This window comes from Balaenoptera ricei, chromosome X, assembly GCF_028023285.1.
Source record: "Balaenoptera ricei isolate mBalRic1 chromosome X, mBalRic1.hap2, whole genome shotgun sequence".
In the NCBI taxonomy this organism is placed as follows: domain Eukaryota; kingdom Metazoa; phylum Chordata; class Mammalia; order Artiodactyla; family Balaenopteridae; genus Balaenoptera; species Balaenoptera ricei.
Genome location: NC_082660.1, coordinates 14633551 through 14660195, shown reverse-complemented (window position 1 = coordinate 14660195; position 26645 = coordinate 14633551). Strand labels below are relative to the sequence as shown.

At 46.9% G+C, this 26645-nt stretch overlaps 2 protein-coding genes across 2 annotated transcripts in view; one reads left to right on the top strand and one right to left on the bottom strand.

Moving 5' to 3' along the window:
* The window catches only part of NHS (NHS actin remodeling regulator), a 342854-nt gene that overhangs the window by 109681 nt on the left and 206528 nt on the right, over positions 1-26645 (bottom strand). The gene's annotated exons all lie outside the window — the stretch shown is intronic.
* LOC132357849 (tripartite motif-containing protein 44-like) lies at positions 624-1724 on the top strand. The gene has a single exon (XM_059911690.1). It carries the CDS (start codon positions 669-671, stop codon positions 1722-1724), a length of 1056 nt encoding a protein of 351 aa, XP_059767673.1. The 5' UTR covers positions 624-668.

The following is a 26645-nucleotide window of genomic DNA, read 5'->3' as shown; positions in this document are numbered from 1 at the left end:
ATGCCCCTTTTTGGAAAGCTCCATGGCAACTCAATGCCTCAAAAGAGACTCCCTGTTCCCAACCAGACAGACCTTTACGTTTCAGGACACACACGAAAAAAGTGTAAAGATACGATTTGCTTAAAAAGTTCTGAGAGTCAAGCATAGTAGGCTGGACTTTAAGAGACTTGCCAAGAACTGTGGATCCTTTTACTTAAATCTCCCCTTCTGAGGAAGCGCAGCGGCCGCCAGGCTGCCGAGCCGGCGGGGAGGCCCTGTGCTCCTCGGCTGGGTGTGGGCTGCTGGGAACAGGCGGCAGCGGCGCATCGAGGCTGCGGGACACGGCGCATCGAGGCTGCGGGACACGGCGCATCCAGTCTGCGGGACACGGCGCATCGAGGCTGCGGGACACGGCGCATCGAGGCTGCGGGACACGGCGCATCCAGTCTGCGGGACACGGCGCATCGAGGCTGCGGGACACGGCGCATCGAGGCTGCGGGACACGGCGCATCGAGGCTGCGGGACACGGCGCATCGAGGCTGCGGGACACGGCGTATCGAGGCTGCGGGACACGGCGCAGCCAGTCTGCGGGACGGGCCCCGGGGGGAGAGGAGGACGCGAGGAGGCCGCGCCGAGGCCAGGCGACGAGCTCTGAAGCCCGGAGACCCGGGCCGCGGCACAGCTCCCACATGGCCTCCGGAGGGGGCGCGGCCTTCGAGGAGCTGCCGCAGGACGGCACGGGTGATGAGTGCGAGCCCGACGAGGCTCCGGGAGCCGAGGAAGTGTGCCGGGAATGCGGCTTCTGCTACTGCTGCCGCCACGCGGAGGCGCACGGGCAGAAGTTCCCCCGGCACCACCTGGCCGAGTACGTCCACGGAGCCGCCCAGGCCTGGACCCCGGGAGCCCGGGGGGATGGGGCGGGAGAGGAAGAAGTCGAGGCCCAGGTAGAGAACGAGAAGGCCCTAGAAAGCGAGGCGGGGGAAGAGAGCGAGTCTGAGGAAGACTGTGAGTCCGAAGAAGAGAGTCAGACGGAGGAGGAGAGCGAGGACGAGAGTGATGAAGAGAGTGAGGAAGACAGTGAGGAAGAAATGGAGGATGAGCAAGAGAGTGAAGCAGAGGAAGACAACCAGGAGGAAGGAGAATCGGCGGCCGAGGGAGAAACTGAGGCAGAAAGCGAATTTGACCCAGAAATAGAAATGGAAGCGGAGAGAGTGGCCAAGAGGAAGTGTCCGGACCATGGGCTCGATCTGAGTACCTATTGCCAGGAAGATAAGCAGCTCATCTGCGTTCTGTGCCCAGTCATTGGGGCACACCAGGGCCACCAGCTCTCCACCCTAGACGAAGCCTTCGAAGAACTAAGAAGCAAAGATTCAGGCGGACTGAAGGCGGCTATGATAGAGTTGGTGGAAAGGTTAAAGTTCAAGAGCTCAGACCCTAAAGTAACCCGGGACCAGATGAAGGTGTTTATACAGCAGGAATTTAAGCAAGTTCAAAAAGTGATCGCTGATGAGGAGCAGAAGGCCCTTCATTTAGTGGACATCCAGGAAGCAATGGCCACGGCTCATGTGACTGAGATCCTGGCAGACATCCAGTCCCATATGGATAGATTGATGACTCAGGTGGCCCAAGCCAAGGAACAACTTGATACCTCTAATGAATCAGCTGAGCCAAAGGCAGAGGGCGACGAGGAAGGACCCAGTGGTCATGGAGGTGCTCAGCATTCTACGTGTCAGAAATTTCCCTGATATGACCAGGCCCTGATGCCAAGTGGATTATACACCAGGATCACAGTATTCTGACTTACAGACCAAGCGAGGAAGGCAATAAGACTAGGATGTCAGGCCTTTGATAGTACTTCTCTGTCCCTCAGTTTTCTCATCAGTCATCTAGGGGCCATAGCACCCACTCTGTCTATATTAAGGATCAAATGCGATAACCTACATGAATGATAGTAAGATATGCAAATAAGAAATGTAAATGATGCTCTATACCCTTCAAAAGTATAAGCATTAAACAAGCAAAACAGAAAAAAAAAAAAAAAAAAACTCCCCTTCTTAGTGCCTTTCACAGATTGTGTGGTTTGTTCCCGAACTCAATCAATAAATGTTTCCTAAAAGATCTAAGGAAGGAAAGAAATGCCATGAGTTAGAATGCGTGGTTCCCATTGGTCAAAGGACTGGCTGCACTCAAATTACCAAGGATCCACTTAGGAAAACTACAGTATCTCAGGCGCCACCCTAGACCCACTGAATCAGAATCTCTGGGTGTAGGGCCTAGGAATCTGTATTTTTACAGCTACCCTGGGGATTCTGATGTGTAGTCAGGTTTGGAACTGTTCTGAAATACCCCCCCTCCCCCCAGCTCTCTCTTAGGTTGGGTTACTTAGAAGCGAAGTCTACGATGGGGATTCTTATTCAAATGAAGTATGGAGGGGGTACTCTCAGTGGAGGGGGCACAGGGAAGCAGGATGCAGCTGGGGGGTGGGCACGGGACTTGGCAAGGATGTGGCCTCAGCTGGAGATCTGGTTCAGCCTGATCCCGCAGGGAGCTCTGGAATACAGGTTACACCATTTGGCAGACAGCAATTCTCTGGGGAAGGCAGCTGTAGCCTTCAATGGCCAACACTCCCAGCAGTTGGAGGAGGAGGGCGCCAGCTGATAAAGGAGATACAGGCAGGGCACCAACAGCATCCACTCCCAACTCCAACCTGCTAGACTGGAGTGGAGTTGGCCTCAGTACTTTTGTGGCTTTGCTCTTCATGGAAGCCCTCACGTCTACACTCCCCTTGCTGACTTGGCCTGAGTTTACCTTTTACACAAGGGTCTTGGAGAAAAGTTTAACCTGTAGGAAGGTTTTCAGAATCCGATATGGTCCTTTCAAGGATCAGAGCGCCTGAGTGGGCATACCAATTACCAGTGCATCTGCTGGGGTTATCATTTGCTTGCTAAGTTGCGCCAGGAGCTGGCCCAAAGTCAATGTCCCAGAGTCCTTCTCATGAGTTCCAGCCATATTCACTCATATGCTCCCGAACAAGCCACTCAGGGACTCCAGCCACCTGGTGGTCCATCCCCTCTCTCTTCTCCCCTGACAAATCAAGATGCAGGCTACAGAGCTTCCTTTGGCTTGTTCTCAATGACTCCTAAATAGGTCAAATCACTTTGGAGACTGGCCAAAAGCTAATTTTGTATTCACCACTGACCTGTTTCTTTCCTCTGGCACTTCAGGAAAAAGTTGGGTGAACGCCTTTTCTCCTTGTTTAAGTCCCCATCCCCTGGAGCGAAATTTGCTGCCCAGGCCACCATGATTTATTCAGAGCTACTGCTACCTGGTCAGTGGATTGCTACCCAAGCTTGCTCGCTGCCCATCTGCTGGGTTCTTGTACATATGTGCACATGTGTGGAAAGTTAAAGGTCCAGTAGGCCCCAGTTGGAGCTGCCCGGCCCCAAAGCTGTTCCAGTCCCCACCAGGCTTAATGCCAGGGTCTGTGGAAGGAGTCCTTACCACGTGGTCAAGAAATGGGGAGCATCAATGATAAAGCACACCTCAGTTCCCCATCTCTCAGGTGCTTTTCATCAGGAGATCAGCCAAGTGCAGTGTACGTAGCGCCCCATCCCCCTAACGAGCCCCACCGCAACTCCGTCTCTGCTCTCATCAAGGAAGCGCCACCATTTTGGTTTCTTATATTGGAGCAGATTTCCAAGAAAGGAAGCAGAGAAGGGAGTGAAGAGTGAGGAGTGCTAAAAAAAAAAAAAAGAGAGAGAATAATATGTTTCCCTTTTGTGGTTCATTCAAATCCAAGTGGAAGCTCAACACTTCCAACCAAAGTCCGGAGCTAGGAAAATGAAAAACCGAGGCCTGGCTCGACTGTCTCTCCAGAAGCTGCTCTGTGGCAATGCCTTTATTTAATTGTAAGATGTCAATCTCCCTCTTGGTCTCATCCCAGATTTCATCATTTGTTTTGTTTTGAGACATTTAGTTGTTTTTCCTTTCCTTCATAAACTGAGAACTCTGTGCAGCTGAATCTGCGTGGCAATCTGGCCCTACCAGAAGAACGGAAGTCATGATTCCTAATAGGGCTCTCCTCGCTCTGCCCACTAAATCGGAAGCCACCCTGTCAAGTTTCCTCATGGTAATAATATAATGATGATAAAATGAATATTCTATTCATTCAGCAGATATTTATTGAGCACCTACTAGGTGTCAAGCATTATTTTAAATGCTTTGTAGGTGCTATTGCAGTTAATTCTCACAACTATTCTATGAGCACAGACTCACCATCTCCCATCACTCACATCCCAAACCCAAGTTAATAATGAGGCAAGAGCAGGGTTGAAATCCCAGCTACCAACAGGAAATAGCTGTCACTTGCTTTGCTGAGTGTTTCAGGAGGAACATTTATGTGCAGATGGAGCTGTGTGTGTGTGTGTGTACGTCCACGGGTGTGTGCATGCATGGGCGGCGACATACACACTCCTATGTAAAGCTCTCCCTTGAGCCTGGATAAGGGTTTCCCATCCATAATAAAGTTGAAAACAAGACCCTAACCTCTTCACCTTGCATGGCTCCCCACTGCTGTTTCCACAAAGCCACTAACATACCCCTCTGGCAAGGCTGGGAACCCTTACCCTGGGCCTGAGCTGCCCCTCAGTACCAGAACCTTCTACTTGGCAGGGTCTCCACTGGACAAGAACAATTATCAAGTACCTGGATCTCCACAAGGAGTCCAGGATAAATTCATACAAATGCAAATGTTTTGGGAGAAGAGGCCAGAGTCTGTTGAGTCACAAGTAGGGCCCCCAAGTTTCCATTTTGGGTCTCTCTACCTTTCACGCTGGCACTCCCTCCTCCTCTCTCCGACCCACTCGCCTTACAGAATCAAAACTAACCATTCCTTACTTTGATCCTTCCCAGCTCCAGAGTGAAAACACCTCATAATGGTTTAAGCGTTAGTCTTTCCTACTGAATTTGCATTCTAATAGCAATTACAGGCCTAATGCTGAAAGGATAAACCTGAAAAGTCAGCAGGTGGAAGAGAATTTGGGCACGTAAGGGGAGGAGAAACCATTGGGCTTTCTATAGTTCTAGAACTAGCTAACGCTTCACTTAAGATTTCTTGAGGATCTGAGCAAAAGCAAAACTACCCAGGAAGGGGGAAGAACACTAAAATGGTCTTAAAAGCAAGATCATTCAGGGCCAGAGAGAGCATTAGACAATCTCCAAGCTCCCTAATAGTTCTAACATTCTGATTTAACTTTTTTCTTTTCATCTTTTTATGACTCTGGCTCCTTAGTGTAAGTGCTGAAGAAAAGACTTGGCTTCCCCAAATCCAAATGTATTCAAGATGGCGGCACAATTGTTGTCTTAGGTAATTCTTGGCCCTAACAGTTGAGTGTATGAATTGAAAGGCATTTTGTGGACCTGAAGACAGGAAAGTTAGGGCACCCAGTTCCATAAGGAGCCAGTGTCCTTTAGTGTGAAATCACTTCAACCAGAATGGTGCTAGCCTTCACTGAGCTCCTGATGGATGTGAATTAAGTTGATTTAGTTTGGCTACCTCAGGTAAGTAAATTCCAGAAGCTTTCCAGTTCCTTTTAGATTTATTAGAAATGACATCATGCACTCAGATTCAGGATTCTTGAGTGAGTCCAACACTAGGAGAATGGATATGATGGAATGATAAAACTGGCTAAAAGCTTAAGCAGTCAACGTGGGGAAGGAAGAACATGTGAAAGAGAGAAAAGTCATTTTTCTCATTTGCTCACCCAATGACAAGAATCCAACACCTGACCAGCCACAAAACTTGCAGTAATGGGACCAAATAGTTAGACTTGGAATTCTAGTCTTTTTCATTTGGGGAGTACAAGTAAGAGATTCCCCTAATATGTCAAAGGGGGTAGCTTTTCATTCTCCTGAATTTGAAATGGTTTGGAGATGATGTATCAATAATTCACAAACAGAACAAAGTCTTGACTTTCTTTGGCTCTCTCCTTTGAGCCTTGTTAAATTACTTTTGCTGCCTTTGAGTTATAAGATGCTAACCTCAGTGCTGCATCTTTACCCTGAGTCCGTCTGGCCTGGAATTTCATTCCACTGCTTTCTTTTACCTTTTGGAAAGCACACCAGTGCATGAAGACAGGAAGACCAAGGGCAAGCAAACCTGCCCTAACTTTCTGACACTGATGTGGAGTTCATCACTGAGAACTTAGCAAGCTCTCCAAGGCTTGGTCCCAACAAGCACATGAGCCTAAGGCCTTCATGGTGGCATGCCATTTAAGCTTCTGCCATGTCCAATCAGAGAGAGATCCATCCCAGGGCTGGCCGTGGCCAGCAGTATATGTCACAGCTGCATCGGTAACAATGTGAGATTATTCTACGCACGTGAAAACATCAAATAAGAAGGTCCTGGAAGCCAAGCCAAAAGGGAATCTGCCACTGCTAGCTGTGGCTGCAGGGCGCTTCTCCCAATCCCAGTTGTCTGTCAAACATCCTAACCAGCCTACGAAGAAACCCACTGTGGTGCCAGCTTTCTAGAAAAATAATGAGAATGATTAACCTTTCCTAACCAGGCTTCTAAGCACTGAAGGACCACAGGATGGGATGGATAAGGAAATCAGAGGAAAAGTTGAGATCTGCTCTGCCCAATATGACAGACACTAGCTATATCTGGCTATTGAGCACTTGAAATGTGGCTAGTGTGAATGAGGAACTGAATTTTTTTTAAATTTATTTTATTATTTTTATTTTACTTATTTATTTTGGCTGCGTTGGGTCTTTGTTGCCACACGTGGGCTTTTCTCTGGTTGCGGTGAGCAGGGGCTACTCTTTGTTGCAGTGCACGGGCTTCTCATTGTGGTGGCTTCTCTTGTTGCGGAGCACGGGGTCTAGGCGCCCAGGCTTCAGTAGTTGTGGCACGCGGGCTCAGTAGTTGTGGCTCACAGGCTTAGTTGCTCTGCGGCATGTGGGATCTTCCCGGACCAGGGCTCGAACCCATGTCCCCTGCATTGGCAGGCAGATTCTTAATCACTGAACCACCAGGGAATCCCCTGAATTTTTTCTTTCATTTAATTTTAACTTGAATACTCACACTCCAATTGTTGGAAGAACTTGAATATGAACCTACTTTTTCAATTTTTGTGGAACTTCATGAAATCTAAATACAGATCAAGTATTTTGGATGCAAATTTAGCATCTAAATTGAGATGTGCTATACATGAAAATACACACTGGATTCTGAAGACTTAATACGAAAAAAGGGTGTAAAAATATGTCATCAATGTTTTGTATCAATTTTATGATTTGATTTTCATATGATGTTTTGTTGATTTTGTATGCTGAAATGATACTATTTTATAATTATTGGGTCAAATAAGATACATCATTAAAATTAGTTTCACTTGTTTCTTTTGCACTTTTTTAGGTGGCTACTAACATTTTTAAATTATGTAAATGACGAATTGTATTTCTAATGGTCATTGCTGACTTTGAATGAACAAAATCAAAACATTCCAAATCACTGCTTGTAAAAGTATGGATTATAAGAAGAAAATATGAGTTTTTAATCAGCTAAAGTGAATTAACTCATGGTGGTTTGGAGTAAGTTAGCCAAACCCCTCACTGAGTGGGCCAACTCGGGGGCGCCGGTTCACTAGAGGTTTCCATGCTAAAGCCGGGCTGGCTGGGGTGTTCTAGAACAGTAGTCCTCCAGTCTTGGTCAGGGGACCCCTGGGGGTCTCTGAAACCCTTTCAGGGAATCTGTAAAGTCAAAACTATGATCATAATGATACGAAGACATTCCTTGCCTTTTCTGCTCTCATGCTCTCCTGGGTGACATATGATACCATACCAGCTGGAATGCAGAAGCAGATATGAGAATCCGGCAGTCTTCTACTAAGCCAGACTTCTATGCAAGATATTTGCAAAAAAAAGGTAAAAGAATGTCACTCTTCTCACTTACATTCGTCTTGGAAAATATAATTTTTTTCCTTCAAAATATTTTATTTATAAACATGTAATATATATAATGTAGAACATGTACTTATTATTGTTAATTTTGAAATAAACTACCAAGTAAATCTTCTTTACTTCTCAGTTTTAATTCCTAATAAATAAATAAAGATTGATATTAACTCATAAGAGCTAAAGCTCTTTGGGGTCCTCAATAATTTTTTTTTTAAATAAATTTATTTATTTATTTATTTATTTATTTATGGCTGTGTTGGGTCTTCGTTTCTGTGCGAGGGCTTTCTCTAGTTGCGGCGAGCGGGGGCCACTCTTCATCGCGGTGCGCGGGCCTCTCACTGTCGCGGCCTCTCTTGTTGAGGAGCACAGGCTCCAGACGCGCAGGCTCAGTAGTTGTGGCTCACGGGCCTAGTTGCTCCGCGGCATGTGGGATCTTCCCAGACCAGGGCTCGAACCCGTGTCCCCTGCATCGGCAGGCAGATTCTCAACCACTGCGCCACCAGGGAAGCCCCTCAATAATTTTTAAGAGTGTAGAGGCGGGACTTCACTGGCGGTCCAGTGGCTAAGACTCCACGCTCCCAATGCCGGGGGCCCGGGTTCGATCCCTGGTCAGGGAACTAGATCCCGCATGTCGCAACTAAAGATCCCGCATGCTGCAACTAAGACCCGGCGTGGCCAAATAAATAAATAAAAATAAATTAAAAAAATATATATATATAATTTGCAAATATTAAAAAAAAAAAAAGTGTAGAGGCATCCTGAGATCCAAAACTTGGAGAACTGCTATTCTAGAAGGACTTGGTAGCACGTACTGCTGACGGCCCATCCCATAGCTCGTCGCCCGCCTTGGAGTCCTCCTGCAGTTGCTGTGAACACTTTCCCACTCAAACACCTGGGTGCGTGCCCAGGAGGACGAGGAGAGCGTGAACACTGCTGAGGGGCCACTTCCGCCTCATAGGGACTCCCTTCTTCCTTCCTGGAGAGCCAACAACACTTGGCGGGGGCCGTACAAGAGAGGCTCCCCTCTGCCCCGGCGCCGGGACTCACGTGGAGCGCTCCCAGTCACCTGGCCTCTGGCCCCAAGTCTGCCACCCGCTAGACCTCTCAGACCTTCCCTGAATCCGCAGCCAGCAGGACCACGACACCCATCGTATCCTACATCTGCCCAGATCCTTGTGGCTGGGCCACCATGGCCGCTCAGTGGCATCTCTGCTTCTGCCCTGTTCACCCCCTGTACCCCAAAAGCCTGGAGACGATGCCCGGGCGGGGACAGATGGTGCCTCAAGCCTGTGCACAGTCACACCGTGAAGTGACGTGACAGCTGCCCGAGTTCCACAACAAGATTCCATTCGGCAGTCCTGACTCTGGTCTGGGCTGGAGGAGGGAACGTTGCTTCGGGATGACCACAGACACAGTTGGGAGACTGTCTTCATCACAGACAGACCCATTTTCTCTCTTCAGCTACTGAGCAATGTTTGCCCAGACGCCAGGGCTCATGAGCATTCGCGGGCCTTTAGGGAGCCCTCGACTGCGGATGCATCACTGTGCGCTGGAATCTGCGTGCCGGCGGCTTCAAAGCCAAGGTATGTTTTCTCCTCGTATTCCCGGGACTTTGAAACCTCTCCTGCCCTCAGTAAATGAAATTCGGGAAGCGGATGGAAGGGTGGAATGAGGCCCATGGACTGGGGCCTCCTCACGCCTTCACCGGAGCCTGCGGAATTCAGGTGTGCTCAGTCAGACGGCCAAGGTTGGAAACCGAAACAAAGCGGGAGGCTTGGGTGTGTTTTTAATTGAAGCTGAACTGCTGCAGCCCACCCAGCCTCCGCGGGGCCTCACACAAAAGAACAAAAGCTATTCTCTCTCAGGTATTGATGGCTATTATCCCAGCTCCGACCGCCAGTTCTGGAAGAGGCGACTCACTCGCTTCACCCGGGGGGCCGAGACAACTTAGAATCCGAAAACGTTACAGCTCAGAGCGCTCTTCAATCCAATCCCCTCATTTTAGGGATGAGGAAAAGGAGCCTGGATCACACAGCTAGAGGACGGCAGCGCTCGGACCTAAACCCAGGCCGCAGCCAGACTCCAGCGGCGCCTGACTCATCCGTGGGGTTCAGGGCGTGAGCCATCCTTCGGGGCTCGCTCCTTAGAGCTGCCGCAGAGGGATGAAGCAAGCAGCAAGGCCACGTGACGGGAAGGGGGCGGTCTGTGCGGAGAAAAGTCACTGGCCAGAAGCAGCGTGGAGACCAGAAGAAGCCAAGATGGGGGCCGACCAGAATCTCATACCAAGTGAAGTCAGTCAGAGAAAGACAAATACCGTATGATATCACTTGTATGTGGAATCTAAAATATGATACAAATGAACTTACTTACAAAACAGAAATATACTCACAGACATAGAAGACAAACTTATGGTTACCAAAGGGGAAGTGGGGGGAGGGATAAATTAGGAATTTGGGATTAACAGATACACACTACTATATATAAGACAGATAAACAACAGGTCCTACTGTATAGCACAGGGAACTATATTCAATATCCTGTAATAACTTATAATGGAAAAGAATCTGGAAAATTATATATATCTATATCTATATCTATATATAAGATATATAGATATATCTCTGAATCACTTTGCTGTACACCTGAAGCACTGTAAGTCAACTATACTTCAATTAAAAAAAAAAAGATGGGGGCAGACTAGCTTGGAGAGGCAGAAATGACTCTTCAGCATCTTGAAAAGGAGATGGGCGAGGAAGGCAAAAAAAAAAAAAAAAAGTCAGATGTCACCTAAAATCAAGCGGCTAGGGTTCAGAATCTGACCTCGAACTTCCTTTCCTTGTGTCCCTCCTCTTCGTTAACTTAACATCTGATTGCTTACTCAGAACGCGCTCCCCTTCTCTTGGCCTAGCCACACGTTCAGTTGTCTCCTGAATATTCCCTGCCGGCAAGGCTATGGGTACCTCAGATTCGCCATGTCCAGGACCCCTCAGTCTCCCGTGCACAGCCTTTCCTCCCCAGGGTTTCCTGTCTCAGAGGAGAGCTCCCCCATGTCTACATCCACTGCCCAAGCCAGACACCTGGGAACGCCTCAGTTCCCACATCCTATCTATTTCCGGGTGCCATGAATTCCATCTCTCAGGGAGCTCTGAAACTGGCTTCTGCCTTTCACAACTTCTGACCCTCCCGCTACTCAGGCCTCCACCGGGGGCTTGGGGTGCGGCAGTTCTTCCATAGAACGGCCGACGTGATGTTCTTCCTGAAACATACAGCTCATCTCTCTCCTCCGCTTACAGTCTTTCTCATGGCTCCCACTGCCTCACAGGCTCAAAGCCAGACTCTGGAAACAGCAAACAAGGCTCTCCGTAAATGGCCCTCTGCCTATTTCTCTTGCCATCATTCCCTTTCCATTCCCACCCCCCTCCTTCCACACCAAACACACTCTCTGCTCCTACCACTCAAGTCGTTTTCCTAGTCCTTGACAAGCTACTCTCTACCCTCAGGGCCAGATAAAAACCTTAGCGTGTCCCTTTGCCTAGAATGTTCTCTTCCCTATATGGCTGGCTCTTTCCTGTCATGCAGGCTTCAGCTTACATGTCATGGGAATACCTGTTCCCCAGAGGCCTTTCTGACCACTGATGGAATCTTCCTAACCTGGGCATTTTCAATAATGTTGACCTCTTTGGATTTTTTTCACAGAACATTATCTCCACCTGACATTTTCTTGTGTGTTTACTGTTGGTCTGTCCCCCACTTGACTGGAACCTCCTGGAACACTGGGCCATTCTTTGGTCTTGTGCGCCACTGTGTCCCGGCACCTGGAAGCAGGCTCTGCCCTGGAAGAAGCTCAATAAATGCTTGGCAAATGAATGCATGAAAGTGTAAAACGTCAAGATCTGTCCTGGGCTTTAAACAAGGTGACTTGGCTCTAACTGCTACTTGTATGTTTGTTCGCAAATGTATTCACTAAGCGACTTGGGCCATCAATTAACCGAGCTCCAGCTCTCAAAAACTCATGGTGGCTGAGAAAAATGAAACCTGAAAATAGATGCTGCTCTTGTTTCTAATACAGTACCGATTTGTGTCTCGACTGTGGATTAAGCTGAAGTCAGTTTACCTCCTTAAGTTTCCTGTTTTTAACAAGGAAAAAGTCTATCCAGCCTGTCTCACTTAAGTGGCCTGAGGACCAGCTCAGGACGATCCTAAGGCTATCGCTCGTCCCTGACCAGGAGAATCACATCGTCATTCATTGCCTTCATCACTCAGTCAACAGCACGTATGTGCCAGGCATTGGACAGAATGCGGGGGGGGGGGGGGACAACAGTGAGGCAAGTTGAAACAGCCTCTGCCATTTCATGTGGTCTACAGGGGGAAGAGAGGCAAGCTCAAGAGCGAGACATTACCAGCCAGTGAGGTAAGAGTCTGATGAAGGCACATGGGCGGTGGCAAGACCACAGAGTGGGAAGCATGGGAGGCAAGCAACCCAGACATGGCTGGGAGTTAGGAAAGTCTTTTCAGAGAAAAAAAAAATTGAAGCTAAAACCTGAAGTCCTTCGTAATTGATATGGATTTCTGCACCCTCCCCACCCTCCTCTGGGGAAGCTGCTTACTGAAATGATCAGTTTCCACTACATGAAACTGTCCATGGTTGCATCTGCCCCAAATAAAAGGTTGACTCAAACCGGAAAATCACAGTAACCATGTGGCTTAATTGGACATGGTGATCAAAGAGCCACATGGCTCATTGGTTACGCATTTTCACAACCTACTGTTCCACACCAGCAACATGCTCTGCCTGTTCCATGCCCCCTTGAAAGCTGTGGAACGTGTATAAAGAGAGTATTGATTCTCTGCTACAACTATAAGAATATTAGTTAGGGTAGGCTAACTTGTGTCACAAACCCCCAAATCTCACTGGCTTTATACAACAAAATTCAATTTCTTGCTTATGTCACACTCGAGACAGTTCAGCTGAGATGTTCTGCTCCATGCAGTCATTCAGGGAACCAGACTCCAGTACTGTGGTCCCACCATCCCCCAGGGGCCTGGGGTCCTCCACCAGATTCTCTGTACCTAGGTAACGGGCAAAGGAAGAGAGAGTGTGTGGAGGATGGAAAGGAAAGATTTTAAGGCCAGGGCTGAAAGAGGATTCGATTACTTCTGCTCACATCCCACTGGTCATAACTCAGTCACAGGGGTCCATCTAACTACAAGGAATGCTGGGAAATGTAGTCTATCTGTGTGTCTGGGAAGAAAGGAAAATGGGGTTGGGTGAACACCTAGCATTGTCTCTGCCACAGGGACACTTAACAGTGAGAAAAAATACAGAATGGGTCAATGCAGTGAAAATAGAGCGGTGGTATTGTGTAAACCAAACCATTAACCACTGACCACAAAGAATTAAACCATGAGTGACTGCTTTTTCCAGTTGGTGAGTTAATCCTGCTTACTCAAAGCATTTTCTCTTCCAGTTGACAACTGGAAACAAACAGTTATTAATTGATGACAATAATTTTTTCCATCTAATGCACAGGATGTAACCCTAAAAATATTCACATATATAAAATTAGTAGAAGAAACGAATGCTTGGCCATATTCTCAAGAGCATACCTGACTCTGTATCTAATCACTTTCTCAAGGGATATTTATTAAATATGTCAAGCCAAATTTAAGCCTGCACATTACATGTCTATATTCCAAAGTGAACACATAGAAGGCCATAATTTTTCTCGGCCTGTTGAAAAAACCCAGCACAAATAAACACACTTAAACATACACGGTTCTCTGAAGATATCTATTTGTACTTACAGAAATAAAAGTTTGCAGAGGACCTTGCAATCTTCTGATGAAAGTTGCTCTCTAAGCACAAAGCATTATTTGATGTTGGAACAAAATCATGGAGCAAGGTGAAAGACTGGAGATGCTGGGAAGAAGCCAAGAATTAATGATACAGATTTGGCTGTAACTGTGCCCAAGAAGTTTTCATATTGGCGGCACCATGCTAACTTCTAAAGTAATAATGATTAAATATACTGAGGACTTACATATCATCAACTCCTAAACAAAGCCAACACACCATCACAGATCACAAATCCAGACCACCCTCAGGATGGTTATTTGGATATGTAATGAAATAATTGACAAAAGCGATTCCGAGGGCTGTGACTCAAATGTGTCAGCAGATCTGAATGGCTCAAGTTCATGGAGCTTGGTAGCACAGAGGCCTGCACACATTTTTCACATTAAGGAACAGATGGAAGCTGTAATTCCCGCCATAGCTCAAGGATGCCTTGCACCCAACAGCAGCAGATAATAAGCTCATTTGGGGAGAAATTTGCCATTTTCATGCAAGAGCTCAACGAACTGCCGCTGAAGTACTCATCCGACTGTGGACAGCACACTTCCCGGAGGGAAAGAGACGCCGCACCTGTTTCAAAAGCCTTAAGGGTCTAGAGTCACTTTAAGTTTCTCCTTAGGCCTCAAATCTCACATCAGAGCCAGCCATGGGGCCATGCCGCACACTCACAGAATTCTGGGGACATCAATTCCTAACCCCGGTTTCCTAGTATAAATAATGCCGAATGCTTTCACGGCTTTACATGAGACACAGCGGCTAGATACTGGGTGAGGTGACACACCTCATTTTCCTTTGTTCCAGAACATTTTTGCTCTCAACTTTTCACGCTTTAAATTGGTCTCTGGGGTACCATTCAATGGGGAACTTGAAGGAAGAGGAAAAGATATATTCGACTATTTTGGATTTGGAAAATATGCTGTTTGGCTGAGAAAGACGTTTTCCACATATTTGATCACTCCAAAGCAGTTCAGCACTGAAACTTCAAATATGTTCTAATCTGATAAAAACCGAGAGCATCGAAAAACGTGTCATCCCAGTGCTGCGATGATAAAACATGCAATCGACACGTGCTGTCAGACGCTGGTGTAGACCTCGACTGCACAAGGAAGCACAGATCAGTGTGGTTGTGTGGGCCAGCTGCTGTGTAGACACAGACCCCAATCCTCAATCCAGCCTGGCCAACAAGCCTGGGAATTACACGGGTCATTTCATCCCTGGATTTTCAAGTGCTTCATCAGCAGAATCCTATTACCTTTCAGGGCAGCCCCAGGAAGCCAGCAGGCAGCAGGCCCCAGTTTCATGAAGAACTTGGGGGCAAGGCTGGCTAATTGGAGTTCTTTAATAGCTCTCTCCCTCACATTTTTCTTTTTTTAAAATTAAGTTGTAGGAGAAGAGGAATGAGCTAAATAATACTCAGCAATCTTTGTACCCGAGGGCTGCGAGTCTCAAAATGGTAGCCATTAGCCACATTTGGCTATTGAGCATTTGAAATGAGACAAGTGCAACTGAGGAATGGAACTTTAAATTTCTATTTAATTTTAATTAGTTTAATTAGTTTAAATTTAAAAGCTGCTGTTAAGTTCACTTACTGGAAAAATTTTAAACACATTTCAAAGAACGTGGATATGCGAGTCTACTTTTTCAACTGTAAATTTTATGAAATCTAAACACAGATCAAGTATATTCTGATGAACATTTAGCATGTGCATGAAGATGTGTTGTAAGTATATAATGCACATGGCGTTTGAAGATTCAGGACCAAAAAATGTGAAACATCTCATTAATAATTTTTAAATAATTGTTGCATTCTGAAACAGTAATAGATTTGATGTATTGGGCTAACTAAAATATATTATTAAAATTAGGGCTTCCCTGGTGGCGCAGTGGTTGAGAATGTGCCTGCCGATGCAGGGGACACGGGTTCGAGCCCTGGTCTGGGAGGATCCCACATGCCACGGAGCTACTGGGCCCGTGGGCCACAATTGCTGAGCCTGCGCGTCTGGAGCCTGTGCTCCGCAACGAGAGAGGCCGCGACGGTGAGAGGCCCGCGCACCGCGATGAAGAGTGGCCCCCGCTTGCCGCGGCTAGAGAAAGCCCTCGCACAGAAATGAAGACCCAGCACAGCCATAAATAAATAAATAAATAAAATTTAAAAAAAAATTAATATCACTCCTTTTTGCTTTTCAAGTTTGAGTAGTAGAAAATTTTAAATTACATCTATGGGGACTTCCCTGGTGGCGCAGTGGATAAGACTCCGCGCTCCCAATGCAGGGGACACGCGTTCGACCCCTGGTCAGGTAACTAGATCCCACATGCATGCCGCAACTCAGGAGTCCGCGTGCCGCAACTCAGGAGCCCACGCACCGCAACTAAGGAGCTGGCGAGCCGCAACTAAGACCCGGCACAACCAAATAAATAAATAAATAAATAAATATTGTTAAAACATCACATCTATGGTTCACATCGTATTTCTATGGGACGGTGCTACTCAAGAGTAGCAGTGGCTGCTAACCCCTCTTTACCTCCCATGCTGGGCTATCATTCACTCACTCAGTTCATTTATCAAGCTCTCCTTAGGGCCTGGCCACTTGCTAGATGCTATAGCAGGGCCCAGAGACAAATGAGACATCAGCCCCAGGCTTGCAGTCTAGTTGTTTCCATGCATGTAATTAACCAACCAGGTTGTTTTCTAGTTAATTATTTCAGGTTGAAATAAATGCTGAAATTGAGCTCACGTCAAAGGGCTCCAGAAGTACAGGATGAAGACTGATGAGTGGAGATCAGGGTGGGCTTTCCATGCGGTAGCGTGTAAGATGCACCTTGATAGACAGGGAAGATTTTATCAGTGGGGAAGGGGGAGGAGGCATCGCACATGATGGAAACAGCCCGAGTCCAGGAAAGGACGTGGGTTAGTGCACGGTGTGTTCAGGGAATGGTGAGGGGGTAAAGGAGGGAAGTCCTAAAGGATGAGGTTGGAAATGTCCAAAGAGGCCAGATGATCAAGAACCAGGTACACCAAACGAATCATTTGGGACCAGGGTGGTTTTCGAAGACCGGAATGACAGGCTCACGGAGATCAGAGCATTATTCCAAGCGATAAATGTCTGGACGCTGCCCTGGGACAGGGGAAGGAAAAATGGCAAAGAGGGGGCATATTGCAAAAGGCACTGTGGAGGAAGACCGGGCTATCGTGGCAGTAAGGGAAGAGAAGATGGAGTTAATGGTGGTGTCGTGAAGCAAGATCAAGGAGCGTGGGAGGAAGAAAACATCTGACACGATGTGTAAAAAAGCAGCACTGCAAACTCTTTGGAAGAAAGTCTGGGTTAACACAGGACACTGATAACAGATCCACAGACCCATGTATGCCTAGTGCTGGCCTTGGCTGTTACCAAAAACTTTTATCACACAACGAAGATGGGAAATTGCCAAGGGGGGAAAATCTTCTTTTTGGAATTTCCTGAGTTAATTTTCAAACAGGAGGTAGCATGAGTGTAGATTGTTGACACTTAATACGTGAAACATTGGAAATAAAACAAACACATGTTGAGCGTGGGTGCAAGAGTCCTAACAATACACCTATAATCAGTTGAAAGTCGAAGCTCTGCCCTTGGAAAATGTAACCCACTGTGATGAAAGGATTATGTAATTTTTGCGGGGTCAAAATTATCAGAGGGATTGCTTGTACAAGTGGAACAGACACCAACTGCCCCGGCTGCCCACTCCCACAGCAACAGGAGCTCAGGTTTCAAACGCGAGCTTTTGGCCGAGCCCTCGGGCAGAGGTTCTGTGCTTTCAGATTGGTTTTGGCTTCAAGCGAAGGCAAGTCCCTCCTGCTCTCTGAGCCAATTCCAGCGTTTACGACTGAGCCTTGTGGTCCCTTGTCTGCTGACCATGTGGGGAGCTTCAAAGGCTTTTCGATGTGATTATTTGTTCTGTCAACAGCTCCATGCCTCTGAAAAGTGAGGGCCACTGCTTCTAGTGATCACTCATCCCCTCTCTCTCCCCGTATCACTTCTCAACAAGGCAGACCTTCTTCTGGAGAACGCTCAGCATTTTAACAGCACCTCGCCACCCCGATCAATACTAACTGATACCAGGCGTCTCTTTTAATCTCACAAGAACAAACCAAACACCGTGTTCCTGTTCCCACCCCCCAAAGAAAGTGCATACGGAGCGAAAGAGAAGGTTTACTAGCAGACAAACCACAAAACCATTCATTAATTCCATTTCACGGGAGCTCTGGGAGCTGAAGCTTCTTTGTATTTTATCCATTATTTCTAGTTGTCTTCAATAGACTCATTGGTCAGAATGATCCAGTCGACCATTAGCCAAAGTGAAAGTCCCAAGAGCTTAACTTGGTTCTTTGCATTTATCCCACTGTCACAGTCAACCTCAAATACTTCTTTCAAAGGACATCTTGAGAGGAACTGAACAAAGCCAATGTCCTGTGGAGGGGAAGGGTCTTCTATTAGGGGAAATTATGAAACAGAAGTTGGGGGTGCTTGAAACACGGACTTGGGTTGAAGTCAGACATCAGGGATCGTTTTGCTCTCACTGCTGTGCCTTTAGATGTGCCTTCAGAAAGTCAGTTTTTCAAGCTCTAAAAAGGGGGCTGGAAAATGCTGCTTTCATCACAGGCAAAGGCAGAAAGAAAGAGCACTTGTTCAACACATATAACAATCAGAACAAGTAGAAGGTCTAAAGGAAATGAAGCCAGGTCCCCAAATGAACCGAATCTGGGGGAGTTATTACTTTTAGTAAAAATGGCCATTCAGATCTTGATTCTGGAATCTGGAAGCACTGCAACACTACCGTAAAGACGGAGAGTGAGACTCCGCCCTCACCAGCCCCTTAGCACCGGCACTTTTTTTGTTCAATGTCATTACCGTGCCATTCCTATGAGATGTGTGCAAGAGTGATGACAACACTCGTTACTTCTGAAAAATAATCACTTAATACATCTATACAGCATACCTATTACCCACATGCAGCTGAGGAGATGCATCTAGTCGGGGAGATGAGACACGCACATGGGGGAAAGAATGACTTGCAAGGCTGCGTCTGAGGGTAACCAAGGGAGTGGTACAGGCGGTTAGAGCTGTAATTTAAGGGGAGATCACTTCCAGCTGTGGAAGCCCGGGCTGGCCTGGAGAAATGAGTAGAATTTGGTTGGTAGCGACAAGAGGAAGGCACACAAAACATGGGAAACAATGGCCCAGAAATGGGAAGATCCAAGGCATTTCCAGGGTGCAGTGGAGAATGGCACAGCAGTCTGGGCATAAATACGGATCTACTTTTCCATCTGTAAAATGGGGATAATAATTACCTTCCTCGTTGGATTGCTGTGAGAATTAAATATGATAAGATGTAAAAAGTGCTTTGCATGAGGTCTGGTACAGGAAAAACACTCAACAAATCTGGGGGCAGAAGGGCAGTGGCAACCAAAAGGAACAGAGAAGGCTGGGAGAGATGTTTCCAAGGGAGACCCGTCAGGACCTCGCTGGACATGGGGAAGAAAAGGACAGGCAACACCAAAGGTGGCTCTGAATTTTCGGGTCTGGGAAGTGGGAACATGGAAGGATGATTGGCAGAATCTGGGAGAGGGGGCAGGAGAGGGTGTGTTTCAAAGACCTGGTGCTCAAAGTGCCAGAAGGCGATGTTTGTCTATTTCAACAAGATGAATAACCATGTTTTCACGATAATAACAAGCACCCAAAGCTTCATGGGGAAATACACAAAGTAAATTTGGTGTCTGAGTCCATCTGATTTTAATTCCTGCTATTTGCTCCATTTAGGTGATGCTGGGTACTCAGGAAAAACTGTGCTGTTTGAAATTTTTCATAATAAAATGCTGGGGGCAGGGAAACAGTCCTAGAAGAAACTGTTGTTGAATCTCATTGACCGACCACTCATCTATGTCCTCCTGAAACTTAAATTCTACTTTACTTCCAATGCACAGGATCCAAACAGCAATGGAGACTGACATCATTTGCTTCCCTGACAGTTCTCTAACTGGCCATGTCTATGCTCCCTGAGAACATACAAATCTGGCAAGATCCCCTGCTTGATGGCTGGACAGTGTGGATTTGAAGATCCCTGCCTTTCACCCCCAAGGGGACACACATTCACGTAGAAACCAAGAGAAGCGCTCTCTGCTGGTAAAACAATATTTCAAAACTTAGCCACCCGATAAAGACTCTCCTCTCTTCTTCTAAGTACCTGGGTATGGATAATTTGGCTCTTGTTTGCTGAAAATATTGCAAGTTTGAGAATTTTGCCCTACTGTCTTCCCTAAATTCCCAATGAATGGGAATTTAAATGGAACTAACATCGCTGGGTCAACTTTATGATGAAAAACCCAAGCAAGGATCTATTAGGTAAAAAGAAAAACCTAAAAAAATGTTTCTTTCCCTTTGATAGTTCTTCCCCTCAACTTTTGTTTTAAACCAGGGAATCAAATGTTACGTTTGAGAGCCTTCGGCTGTCCAAGAGCCCAGTTTGCCCTTGACCTAGGTCCCTGTGTGCCTCTCTGCAGGCACAGCCCTGGGCCTGAGTGCAGGAGAGGTGCCTCTAGAACAAGGAGAACAGAGGCTGGGGGAGGAATCCAGTGAATTGTGCAGGTTTCCCCTCCCCTCCACTGCGTTCACTGGCTTCCCTCACATAAATGGAAGTCTGGAATTAGTTCTTAAATCTGACAATGTGCCTCATGACAGGATACGGCTGGAGATCAAATAACCAACCAAAACAAGGGGTCTGTTTCACCTCAGCCACTCAGCATTTCGCTTTTATCTCCCCTATTTGTTTCCTGATAACTTTCAAAGGAGTTGGCTGATTCTGATCAAATGTGGGGCATGGCTAAAGGGTTTCAAGATACATCTTAAGCTCAATTTGTGGTTCCGCCAGCTATCCTGAAACAAAACAGTAGCCAGTAAAAGTTTCTAAATGGGCATATCTGCTGTAATCTTTAGCAGACTTCACTGAAGTTCATACATGAGGAGCGGTTACAGATCTATGTGATTACACGGAGTGAAGTTTGCAGATCGCAGACGCACGAAGGGATCTAAATTCACTGCATACAATGCCTTCTCACAGCCTTTCCAGAAACGAGCGTTATCTCTGCTTAGACTAGGGGGCATGAAAGCCTTAATGAAGAGGGACAAAGTTACATCACTTTGGCCATATCCTGTGAATGATTCATGAGAGAAACAGTTCAACAGAGAGAGAATCCAGCCCAGTAGAAACAAGCAAAGCTCCAGTAGCTAAATCTCTGCAGTGGAAACAGCATCTTCCAGAAGCAATGCAGCCACTGCATTGATAAATCTGGATGTTAGCGAAGAAATTGTTCGGCCTGACATATTGGAACGAAGTCTTTATCATGGTGGCACCAAAGGACAGCTTAGAGGGGTGTCAGTCCCTCCAAATCGCCGTCAACTCCCACCAAAACCTCCCTGAAATGAACAAATAATAATTCAGCCTCTCTAAACCATCTAAGTATCGTTTGACATGAGAACAAAGTGCGTAGCTACGCGTTTTCATTAACCATGTCTGTTTTCTTCATTTTGTGTTGATCAGTACTGGGCGGCTGGTGACATCACTCATGTAGGAAGTAAAGAACTGTGTTCTGGTAATATTTCTATAATGATTTATTTTATATTTGTCTTTTTCCTTGCCCTATTTTTATAAACCTGTAATACACGATTCAGTTAAAAGCAACGTGCTTCCTATGCAATAGCGCTTCCAGAGAAGCCCCCTTCCAGCCAGGCAGTCATCTTTAAGTCCTCTTAGATAGAAACTCTGCAGTCACCATGGGACCTTGGTTATTTGATTGGATGAATGAGGAAAGTCAGTCAAGTATAACAGATCATTAACAACTCAGAAAGAACTGAAATAGAGAAGACTTCATACCCAATTGTAGGGCTGGAATACCATGCTGATGGGTTTCCAACCACCTTCCGGAGCAAGCACCTCCAAAGTCTCCTCTCCAGGGCTGAAAATCCCATTTTCACCCAAGGCTGATGCATCTTAGTTAAGAATGTCCACTTCCACCAGGTCCACTGAGCTGGAATCCTCAGAATCATCTTCATCTCCTCCCTGCCTTCCGAATCCAATAACCAACCACTCTGGATCCTATCTGGTAATGGCTCTCCACTCTATCCATCTCTTTCTTTCTGTTGCCTCAGCTGCTGCCAGAGGCCAATGGTCCCCTTAACTGTCATGGTAACTGTTGCCTCCTCACTGGTTTCCCTGACACTGGTCCATTTCTCCCCTCTGATCACTCTCTCCCATGCCTGTAAATGTCATCTTCCTTCAAATCAAACCCTGCCATCACTTACGTGCTAAAATAAACTTTATTGGCTCCCTGTTGCTTACAGAATTAAGTCTATTTCTGGCATGACATTCCAAGCACGTCAGAACATGACACCAACATAGATCTCCCACTTCATCTCCTATCGGACTCCCCACCCCGATCACCACCGTCCAAACTCTATGCTCCAAACACATGGCACTTGTAAGTCCTCTCTCCTGTTTCACACCTCGGGGCTTTCACTTACTGCACCTGCTGCCTGGAATGCCCTGTGTCCCGATGAACCGCTACTCATCTTTCAAGACCCAGATCAAATATCACTTTCTTCTTCACACTTCCCTGATACCCCCCATGTCAAAGTAAAGACCTCCTCCTCCCTGGCCTCCCACAGCTTTTTATAAACACTTCCATTTTAGCATCGGCTCAGGTTTTTCCATAAGGTAATTATTTGTTTCCCTATCTGTCTCCCTCACTGTCTGACTCAATTTGATGTTAAATAAGTCAATGAAGGGCTGGCTCAGTGCCTTCTCACTGAACTAATTTCATTTCCTGGAGGCTGGGCACGGCCATGATATTCAGGGGTGATATTAAAAATATTTAATAACTGTGCAGCATGGGCACTGACCAATCAAATGGGTTCCTGGCTGGGCTGGTGCATCCCAACTGAAGATCAACCTTGGCCACAGCCCAGTGATCAGGGTTTCAGTGAAGGGTGTTCCACGTCTGATTCAGTCTTGAAAAACTGCTCAGGTTTCAAGCTGATTAGGTCAGCTAGGGCCTGACGCTTTGAGTACTGCTGGTTAAATCCTTCAGGATCCAACAAATTGCCCTGAGCGTAGACACAAGGTTAAAAAAAGTTACTCTCACTATATCCAGTCTCCTGGGATAAACCATAATGGAAAAGAATATTAAAAAAAGGATGTCTATATGTGTAAAACTGAGTCACTTTGCTGTATAGCAGAGACTGGTACAACACTGTAAATCAACTATACTTCAATAAAGAAAAGAAAGATTAAAAAATAGTTACTCTCCTCATTTTTAGAAAGACTGGAGCCAAAAAGGTGGACAGCATCTGATTGCTTTGTAGTGACAAAGGCTTCAGCACACACACACATATTCCTCCTCCCCCCAAAAGCTTTTTCATTGTCTGTGCAGTCACAGTATAGCCACACAAAGCGGGCTTTCATTTATGTCTCCCTCTCTGGGAAGCCAGGCTGGAGAGTAAAAGATATCTTAATGTTCTCTTTCAAGGCTGCTGTGATTTAGAAACAAAGATTGGTAGGATGCTACAATATCGGCCTTTCTTTCACTCTCCTCCTGCCCTTTCTCTTACCTTCCACTTGCCTTTTTTTAAAAAAAACAATTTTGAAGCAGCTCCTGTTTTACTTAGCTACCTGGAAATGTGTTCAAAGTAAGCAGCAGTGGGAAGAAATTCAACTCTGAAGAGAAAGACTGAATTGGGGGTTTTGTGGCCCATGTTCATGGATTTAAGTTTTAATCCAACAGTGCACATTTGAAAGCTGCAGCTCTGGCCCCCTATTCAAACTTTTCCTGGTGAAATTTAGGAACTTAGAATCATCTGGACCAGGTTGGAAAGAGGGGGCTTGATGCCATGTTCAGGTAGGCAAGTTCTAGGGCTGTGCAGTCCACTACAGAAGCCACTAGTCACACGTGGCTATTTCAATTTCAATTTTAATTAATTAAAAATAAATCGATTTAAAATTCAGTTCTTTAGTCACACTAGCCACATTTCAAGTGCCTGAGAGCCACTTATAGCTAGGGGCTACTCTATTGAACAGCATAGATGAAGAACACTTCCATCACCCAGAAAGTTCTACTGGGCAGTGTTACCAGTGATGTGACTTTGTTTGGCTTGGGGTGGGGGGATGGGGGTGGGAAGAGTCTTGCTGGGAAATAGAAAACTCCTTATCAGGGGGAGAAACAAAAACTCCTGGAACATTTCTCCTTCCTCCTCTTTCCCTGCTTTTCTACTTATTTTCCTACCCGATTCTCCTCTTCCTCATCTTTGTGGATGGGAGAATCTGATCAGAATGTACACCAGAATGGAATCTCCTCAAGGGCAGGGAGCTGGAGCCCTCTGGTTCACTGCTGTAGCCTTTGCAGCCACTTCAGTGCTTAAGGGCAGGTGCTGAGTAAGTGTTGGTTGGATGAGTGATCCCAGTGGGGTGGGATGTCGCTAATTGCCTCTATGAGGCGGGAAACTAAAACATCTTCCGCTTGGTCAGGGGGAAGCTGCTGTTTGGACCCACCAAGTATACCAGGGACCATCAGGGACACTCTCCAACCTCTCCAGCCTCCATCCTCAACTCCCCAAGGCTGGACAAAATCCTGCCTTCATTGTGAGACTCGGAGGGGCAGCTTGCCGTAGGAGTTGAAAACTCGACTCCGTGGGTGCGAACACTGGCTCTGCCACTTATGAGCTGCGTGGCCCTGGGGGAAGCCATCTAACCTGCTCTGTGCCTCAGTTGCCTGGTCTTTAAAATGAGGATGATAAATAATAGCTCCTACCTCATAGGGATGTTGTTTACATGTTAATCCATGTCAAGCACTTGGAGCAGTTCTGGGCTCATAATAAGTGCTCAAGACATGTTAGCTATTGAACTGCTCCTGCCAAGCCCATCCTGCTAAATAAGGAGCCTCAGTCTGAATCGCTGCCAATGAACTCACAAGAGCAGCAGAGCTGACTGTACTGAGTGAAATGAAACGCTGAAAATCTGCTCCAGCCACCCGAAGCATGTATGTTAGGAGGCTTCTGGGAGTGCTGAGGTATTTGAGAGATTTAAAAGCAGAAGGAACCACTCCATCAATGGGAAACATAAAACTTTTAGAAAAACTGAGGGTGGAAATCTTTTTCCGTCCCTCCAACTGGTCACTTTTGTGCCAGGAAGATAAAGCCACTGGGTTGTTTTGAATGGAAATGGGCTCTGAATATCTTCCAGTGACAGAGGAAGGACTCCCCGCGAACTGAGATTTGAAGGGCCAGACCAGCCTGGGTTCTGAAACCTGGCAGTTAGACAACAGGTCACGGCAGCCCCACAGGCCACACCATGGGTGGGAGTCAACTCAGAAGGAAACTGACGAGGAGCCGCCACTGGCCAGTAGCGCAGCCTCCGGCACCGACCCCTCGTCTGTGGAGGTCCTTACAGGTGCTCACGTGCTGTCCAGGGGCTGGTCTCTGGCCCCGCAAGCAGCAGCTCAGGTGCAAACAGACAAGATGCACGTCAGAGAGGGCAGGGTCCACCTTGGCTTACAAGCCCCCTGCCCCACAGGAGCGAATATCTAATATAGTGAGCAACTAGAGTTTCCAGGCGCTCAAGAAGGGACATGCCAGTACCCAGCGCGGCGCACTGGGGGAAGCCCCAAGCTACGGCTTCCTGCCGGGTATTCAGATTCTTTTACAATCCTGCTGCACCAGAAGCAATTTAACGATTGGGTCATTTTTACTATAAGCAATATTGCCTGGTAACACAGCTGACATTCCACCTTTACCAGGTTTCCAGGGCAACAGGGCTAGGAAGTTAACATAGGGACCGATTTCCACAGGGAAGGGGAAAGGGTTCTGTTAACCCTTTATGCACAGTGATAAACTTCCACAGAAGGAGGCCTGCCGGTCCCTGCTAACCGGCGGGGACAGGATGGAACGCAGAAAAGCTGGACCCCACCCCGGCCTGGGGGCAAAGGGTGGCCACTGGAACCCCTAAGAGGGATGGGGCTTCCTTGGCAACGAATGATGAGGATTGGACTTAGGGCTGATCCCATGAGGGAAAGACCACAGGTGAGAGGTCTTTAAGGCTGCCACACTACTGGCCCCCACGAGGAGGAAGGACCATGACTCGCACCCCAGGGAAAACACGAGGAACCCCAAAGAAAGGAAAGCAAATCTACCTTAACCAAGCTACTCACTGACCTGCAGTTAAGGGTCATGGGACGGACTCTTTACCTAGTTTCCTGGCTCAGCGTTTGCCTGGAGGGTGCACTTCCCTAACGTCTGCTACAGCACCCTCATCGTTTTTGTTCCAGGCTGCAGCACGCATTTACAGTTCCTAGTAAGCAGGCTATTTCCTCTCTCACTTGAGAAAGCATATCAAAATAGGATGAAAGTGATGTCAGCTGTACCCTTAAATCCACCCTAATTTATATTTAAAAGTAAATCGTTCCAAATGTCTGCCATGAATAACAAAGTACTTGAGGCTTACAACTTGAGCTTACGAGTGACACACGGATGTGTCAGGACCTGCGTCTGAGGACCAATGTCCCATTATAGCAGCATGGGGCAGGGGGACTATCCCCGTGCTGCCCTCAAAGCCCACCTCAAACTGAGACCAGACACGCTTTCATCTTTCCCAAGTCAAAGTGGGAAGCATCAGGCACCTCTTGCCCCAACCTGCATTGCTCTGGAGTATTTTATTGGGGTCAGGCTACAGTTCTAGGACACCCAAGGTGAGCCAGTTCTGCTATTTCTTCACCTGATTTGGTCATTTATCTAGTGTATGGGATCCCAAATCCTCAGGATGCATTTTATAGTCT

Excerpts from the sequence above, each read along its gene's own strand:
- LOC132357849 (XM_059911690.1), top strand. The coding sequence starts at position 669 with ATGGCCTCCGGAGGGGGCGCGGCCTTCGAGGAGCTGCCGCAGGACGGC.